Genomic DNA, 6,836 nt, shown 5'->3' on the forward strand with positions numbered 1-6,836 from the left:
TAACGTGTTTTTGGTGCTGTATCTCGAGTACTCAAGGCTGTGCACCAGCCTGTCTTGGGTGACTGGATTCCTTGAGCCGAACCCAGGTAAGACCGACTATTTATTGAGTACCGGTACCGGTATTGTAAAAGTAGCACGGTGGGGTATTTGTCGAGGAAGGGGTATAGTTCACTGGAGTACGTACTTGTGGTCTACCAGCAAAACATGACCGTACCCACTGGTAGCAATTAAAAATGATACAATCTCCGGGTGTTCCGGGAAAGCAGGGGAAAAGCCACTGATTCGTACAATTATAGTAGCACAATGGACCAATATTAGCGCAACGACACGATACCTGGTATGGGCTTAGCTGGATTAATAAGTTGTTGCATTTCAATATCTACTGAATTGGGAGGGTAAGTGTGTGGAAGCAAATGCTCATCAGCATTATCCCGCCTTTTCCCTTGGCCCGATAGGTTAGATTGATGCACCAGTATTCAAGACAATATGTCAACCGAACATGATATGGCTGATGTTCTGCAATGAACTCTGCCTTAGAGTCCCATAACTTACTCTAACCCATTTCGTCTCCAGGTTTCTCAACTTTGATCATGCCTCAGGATGACATTTCGGTGCCAGGGCTGATAGGGTGCTAGGGGCGAGGGGGGGGGTGTTGACGATATGGATCACTTGGACAAGGAAGATTCCTTTCACCCATCTCAATTGTCTCTAGGGAAAGGGACTCAGAAATGGTACGCTCAAGATGTACCCAGCTAACATGCGGGGTTGGAGAACTGATTCGGAAGGCTGTATCTCTCTCTCTCAAAAGGGCATGCTTTGCCCAACTTGGGGACCCACACAGTGTCGCACAGGCGCAGCACAGCGTATGATTGCCAGTCATCAATCTACTTCCTGATGTCAATCTCGTGTCGGGAGACATGAGTCAAAAACTCTCTGCCAAAAAAGGTGCAGCATTTGGTAACCTTCACGGCAATGGTTGGCTACGGTCGTAGTTTAGTAATGTGCCTGATTGTAACCGATAGCTCGCCAAATATCTGGTTAACCAATGGTGTTATTAAAGTGTTTATATATTACTAGACTTAATGTATAACATGCCGTCCCGAGTTCAATTATTTCCATCACCAATGTTTCCTCTTGGAGTATGGTAGCATTCTGATAACTCTTTCTCTGTTTGGAGTTCCGGTCATTTTTCCAAAACGCCCGACCCCCCTCGTCATCTAATGTCCGCCCCAACTGGTAGAGGGTGCTGCTAATCTGGCTTCTTCCCTGCGCGAACCGTACAATACCGTACATCTGACATACTCATCGCCTAAATCTTCCCGTCCGCTGTGCCTTTGGGCGCGGCTTTGTTAGCTATTGAAGTGTCCCGTCTGCCAAGGAAGAAGATTTGAGCTCAAAATTTGGATTTCAGGTTACACCCAGATTTCCTCGTAAAACTGGAGAGGTTGATGATAGTGGCCACACCATTGCCGGTGCTGCTCGCGTGGTTCCTTTAAAGGTGAGCTCAGGGCCCGCACCAGAGCGAGGCCAGGCTTCCCTCTATCAAGTCTCTCTTCTGCCCTTTTCCTTATATCCTTCGCTTCATCCCTTTCATTCCATTAACTCCTCTCCTTTACATGCACTTGCTACAATGATTTCTCCCATTTCTTCCATCGGCCTACTAGGGCTTAGCACTTACTTCGGCGCACTGGTCGGTTCTACAGCAATTCCCCCAAATAATATTTTTTCTAGACAATCTACTACCCCCGATGGTACTTGTGGTGTCCAAAACTCTGGCAATGGGAGAGGCTATAGATGTACAACTGGCTCCTCAGCGTGTTGTTCTCAGTGGGGATGGTGTGGAGATGGCTCAGAGTATTGTGGTATGTGACCCTTGCATGAGGTCCTAATGTTTGTCTTGTTCGCTTACCCGATATAGGGAGTGGCTGTCAACCGAGTTACGGGGTATGTCCAACCCGAACTATGATACACTGATTCTTTCTACTCTTAACTAATATCCTGGATAGAGCTGTGGTAGTACTGGAGGAGGCAACCCTCCCGGAGGTGGAGGCAACCCTCCCACCACCGGGGGACGTACGAAGCCTGGCAGTGTCCCTTACGGTTTGTCACAACCTCTCTTGAGCTATGAGAAAAAGGTTTAAGGGTAACGGCTCTAACCTCCCTTAGGGACTGTAATATCGAGTTGCACTGCTGGAGGTGTTGTTGCCCTGACATTTGATGATGGTCCCTACACGTATGTCATGCTCCACTCTCCAATCGCTGGGTTTGCATTCCGCTGACTCCCATGTAGCTATACCTCGAACCTATTGGACCTTCTTGCGCGGTACGGGGCTAAAGCAACATTCTTCGTCAAGTAAGTATTTGTACCTTAGCACAAGAATTGGCAGATGATTTGCTAACGAACATAAATCAAAGCGGCCAAAATTGGGGAGCACCGATTACCGACCCTTCAAAGCAAGACTTGCTTAGGAGAATGGTCAGTGACGGACACCAAATTGGTTCACACACGTATGTAATTTTTCTGAAATAGTTTCACCCCCTTGAATCTAGCTAAACAGGTACCGGTAACCATTTATTAGATGGTCGCATCCTGCCTTGAGCTCTTTGTCTACCGCCGACATGACTACACAAATGACCTCGCTCGAGAGTGCAATCGCCACTGCGATCGGGAGATATCCCACGTAAGACCATCCAGTATTCTCTCAATGATAGTGGATCCCGCTAACGCCTGCATAGATACATGCGTCCTCCTTACTTTGATTGCAATAGTAATTGTTTAGGCGTCATGGATTCACTTGGATATCATGTAATTTTCTCAAACTTGGATACTCTCGACTGGGCAAATCAAGGAAACATCCAGGCTTCGAAGGACATATTTAGCCGGAATGTGGCTTCCGGTAGCCTCGTTTTGGCACATGATGTGCACCCCGACACAGTCGGCACCTTAGCGGAACACATGATTGTGGAATCACAGAACCGGGGACTGAGACGTAGGTTCACCAATTTCAGGATTATATGAATAGCCAAAGCTAACAAAGATACAGTTGTCACCCTCGGCGACTGTCTTGGAGATCCAGCGGAAAACTGGTACAGAACTTAGGGAGTTGCGGATCGCGTGCCAAGCCCCCAGGCTCCAGCGGGCAAGGGCGTTAATATATATGCATAGTATGGTGGCTTTTGTTAAGTGTGGGAGCGGATTTCTTTTCCTACTCATAATACCCATGCAAGATCGTTGTGGTGGTGGAGCGTTGATATTTATGTTTTTCATTTCTCTCATTTTTCTCCATAGTTATCTTATGTTGGTACCTCTAATAGTAAGTCACATCATAACTCATTGTGATAATTGAAGAAGAGTAAATTGTGCGTGATGATCTGAAGACTTGGCTACTACCGTAAGTGTTGCAGGCCTCCGTACCGTACTTGGGTTCCGAGATACTGCCGAGAAACCGCCATTTTGTCCACGCCACCTTTCTCCGCGAGCAGCCAAAGTTACCACCAGCCGTGTCCTGTCCCCGCTGGCCCTAGGGTTAGCTAGCTAGACCTCTCTACGTACTCGGAATGAGAACGCCAACTGATACTCGAGCGGAGTAGATCGAATCGGCACTACTCCAATGCCGGTAACCCCCTGGTGGTTTCCGCCTGTCTCCAACACAACAGGAGAGGAAAGCGTGGAGCTCGCGATCAGAAAGTTGAGCAAGCTGTAATTTAGTCTAGCATCCGTTGCCATGAGAGAGAATTCCAGCGTGTGAGTGCCGTGACTATTATACAATAGTACAGTAAGTACTGTACCACAATCGAGTACCTCCCTGCACTCGTATTCCGTCTCAACTGCTCAGCCGATCGCGGGACAAATCTAAGACCTGAGTCGGCCAATGAGGTGGTTTCGGGCGGGGTTGGATCGTCGACACTTCGCACAGTGGCGCAAGTACGAAAGTGGAGCGTTGGTTTTCAAAGCCCCGCATCTTGGCACACGCTAGCGACGTTGGGAAGGCTCACGAATAATCACTCAGCTATGACACCAAAGTTAGAAAGAAAAAGAATTTCTAGTGAAACCTATTGCATTGGATACTCGAGTACTTGTACTTATCGGGTTTGACTCCCCCCACCGCCGCAAAAGAATAATCCGGAATCAGAGATAAATGTGTTAGCACGCTGAAGCCTCCGAACAAAGCACTGAGTGAGTATATTACTTTTTGTTTTTGCCAGAACTGTGGGCTTGCCTTGCGGTGGTTTCCCCCCCAGCTTCCTATGATAACATATTTATTTTGTATCCGGATACTTACGGTACATAAATTAGGCCCTGGGAGCGGGATATCGTATTGGAGTGAGATCCTATCATATTTATTGGACGCGGGCAGGTGGATGTCTCGCTTCCTATCGATTATGATCAGTGAATGCTACCGGTAGTTGTTTAGCTTTGGTCCTGAACGTGGGTTCGAGCCGTCAGGGTCCAGGCTGTGGGGTCTAAAATACGACCCAACTGCGGAGTCTTGCCGTCCAGATCCCCCCCACGCCTTGGGTACCTACTCGAGCATATTAATTCTTCAAAAGGGGTAGCGCCTTGGCGGGGTTTGATCCCCCCAAGCACCCAACCAATAGTGGATTAACGAGAGCTGAGGCTGCCTCACAAGAACCAACACGATCTTTTCTGAGTGTTCCTTTTCTCCTCGATACCGCGCTATATATAGGGATCTTTTTTCTTCAAGTGGATATTGGGGCCTTGTACGGAGGATGCTCAATTTGAGGTAGTATACATATCATACTGGCTACCGATATCATAATATTATGTTCGGTGTTAGTGGTGCATTTTCATCTGAACTTAGCCCTAGGTCTTGGGTGCGGCAATCTCCAGCCTCCACAGCCCGGGGCTTCCCCCAACAGTTACCTGCGGCAACATCCGTTCCTAGGTTCATGAACTGTCACTCACACCTTTGTTGGTCAAATAAGCTGTTCAAGAATAATATTTGTACCTTACGCCAAGTTAAAGAGCTCAGGCCAACGTAGTATCCGTACCCCTAGCAGAACTGCACTTGCAGCAAGGTTATTTTCCTCTAAGGAAGCTTTATCGATGCGATCAATCCTTATTCATGTGGAATCTGATGAGGGTGTGCATTTTGGCAAGGGGTGTATGCATGCATCCAATTATGACAATTACCCTGCGAGCTTTGGGTAGCGCGGTGATACAACTGAGACCCTGGGTACTCTCTTGGACATCCCTACAGAGGCCCAATGTTTGGATTCGCGGGATATGTTATAATACTCACAAGTTTTTGCCAAGGGTGCTTTTGCAAGACGGTATTTGCGGGAGTCCTCGCTAAACATCCGACCTCTGGAGGTATTCTTGGCAAAGACTGGTGATGGCTTGGGTGTCAGGAAAAATTAGGAAACTATTTCTACCGGACCCATAGAGATCTCTGTGAAGACAAGGATTATATTTTCCAATTTTATGGACACATTCGAATGACCAACAGCTAAGGTCACTGCCCGAGCACTGTAACTGCTCCAGCATAATTGAACATGTATACAGTAATATGCGAGGGAATTCAATCACTCCCCCATCCCTAATGACAGCACTAAACCCCACCATGCCACCGCACCCCCCATCCTTACAGTTGTGCTGAGGCCAGGCCAGGACACACCACCTGACGAATTCTTGAAACTGATATATCAGCTACTTCGCAGCCGTACTGCAAGCACTGTATGTTTACCGAACATTCCGATCCCAACTCTCTTCGTCCCAAAGCTGGCGGAGCTATAGTTTATATATTCAACACAGAATAGGGGTGCACTGAGAGTTTCTGAACCCCGCCTGGTACTTTGCCATCAAAACAAGCCTCGAACCGCGTTTCTTGCCGTTCCGCCAATGCTGCGAGAGACCTTGCGCCCGTTCGCCAGGGGGACAAGTCACTCCCGAGTCCGAGAGGGAAAGTGATGTACTCCTATCTCCCTCTCCAAAAATTGGCACCCTTTTTGTGCTGGAAACTGCTCGAGTACAGGCCTGTCGCTCGGTCTGTATTTGTTATCTTTTAGTCCTATAGAATTTTCTGAGCGCGATAATCGCGTTTTTCCACTGGCCATCTGTGGAAAGAGCTTAGCTCCCCGGGCATACTATCGTACATTTGGGAATGATCTTAAGGATAAACTAAGGCAATTAACCACTCGAAAGCCGCGAAATTTGGATATAGACTAAGGGCTATCTCTCGAAGCGCAATTGGGTGCCCTTTTTTTTTTTTTTTTTTTTGTTTTGTTCGGTGACACGTGTTCCTTGGGGGTTATTTAGAATGGAGAACTAGAGGGTGACAATGTGGGGATGATTTGGCAGGACGATCATGTTGTCCTGGAAGAAATACTAAGTTATGTTATAGAAGTCAAAAGCCCAAACCAGTTACTTTGAAGTTACGCCCAATTGAGCCGGCGGCTGGCTGAGGGTCACTGCTGCGATGATCTTGCACAAAATTGGGCAATTTCCGATTCTGATATTACAACTTCTATTTGATGTTACTCGAGTAGAGACCTTGCAGTGGATGGGGCCGGACACCCTGTACGCCAAGAGGGAGGGTTTTAGATCTGGATGTAACTTATGGTATTCTGAGGTGGATGGCACTAAAACCCATAATATTATTACTGTAGGTTAGGCAAGGAATTATAGAGTGGACAGTCCCACGAAGTATGGAGAGATATTATCACTATTTGCAACCCAATTCAAAGCACGACAATGGACTTCAATTTCTTGCTTAGAAAACCGACTCTTATTATCAGCAACAAAAATTTTAAATTATATAAAAATCTATAAGCCTTCATGCGTGTACAATACTTGAAGCGTGTCTTCCACCCCT

At 47.2% G+C, this 6,836-nt stretch overlaps 2 protein-coding genes; one reads left to right on the top strand and one right to left on the bottom strand.

Moving 5' to 3' along the window:
* The first annotated feature begins 1,136 nt into the window (after positions 1-1,136).
* On the top strand, positions 1,137-3,334 carry GSTUM_00007976001 (uncharacterized protein). XM_002839771.2 has 9 exons: positions 1,137-1,862; positions 1,919-1,944; positions 2,007-2,100; positions 2,167-2,233; positions 2,291-2,353; positions 2,416-2,508; positions 2,580-2,681; positions 2,737-2,990; positions 3,045-3,334. Exons 1-9 carry the CDS (start codon positions 1,631-1,633, stop codon positions 3,098-3,100), a joined length of 987 nt encoding a protein of 328 aa, XP_002839817.1. The 5' UTR covers positions 1,137-1,630; the 3' UTR covers positions 3,101-3,334.
* A 201-nt stretch (positions 3,335-3,535) lies between these two features.
* GSTUM_00007977001 (uncharacterized protein) lies at positions 3,536-4,572 on the bottom strand (the record flags this gene model as incomplete). XM_002839772.2 has 1 exon in its annotated part: positions 3,536-4,572. The coding sequence occupies exon 1, from the start codon at positions 3,725-3,727 to the stop codon at positions 3,536-3,538; it is 192 nt and encodes a 63-aa protein (XP_002839818.1). The 5' UTR covers positions 3,728-4,572.
* Between the last annotated feature and the right edge of the window lie 2,264 nt (positions 4,573-6,836).

This window comes from Tuber melanosporum, assembly GCF_000151645.1.
Source record: "Tuber melanosporum whole genome shotgun sequence assembly, scaffold_40, strain Mel28".
NCBI classification, from domain to species: Eukaryota; Fungi; Ascomycota; class Pezizomycetes; order Pezizales; family Tuberaceae; genus Tuber; species Tuber melanosporum.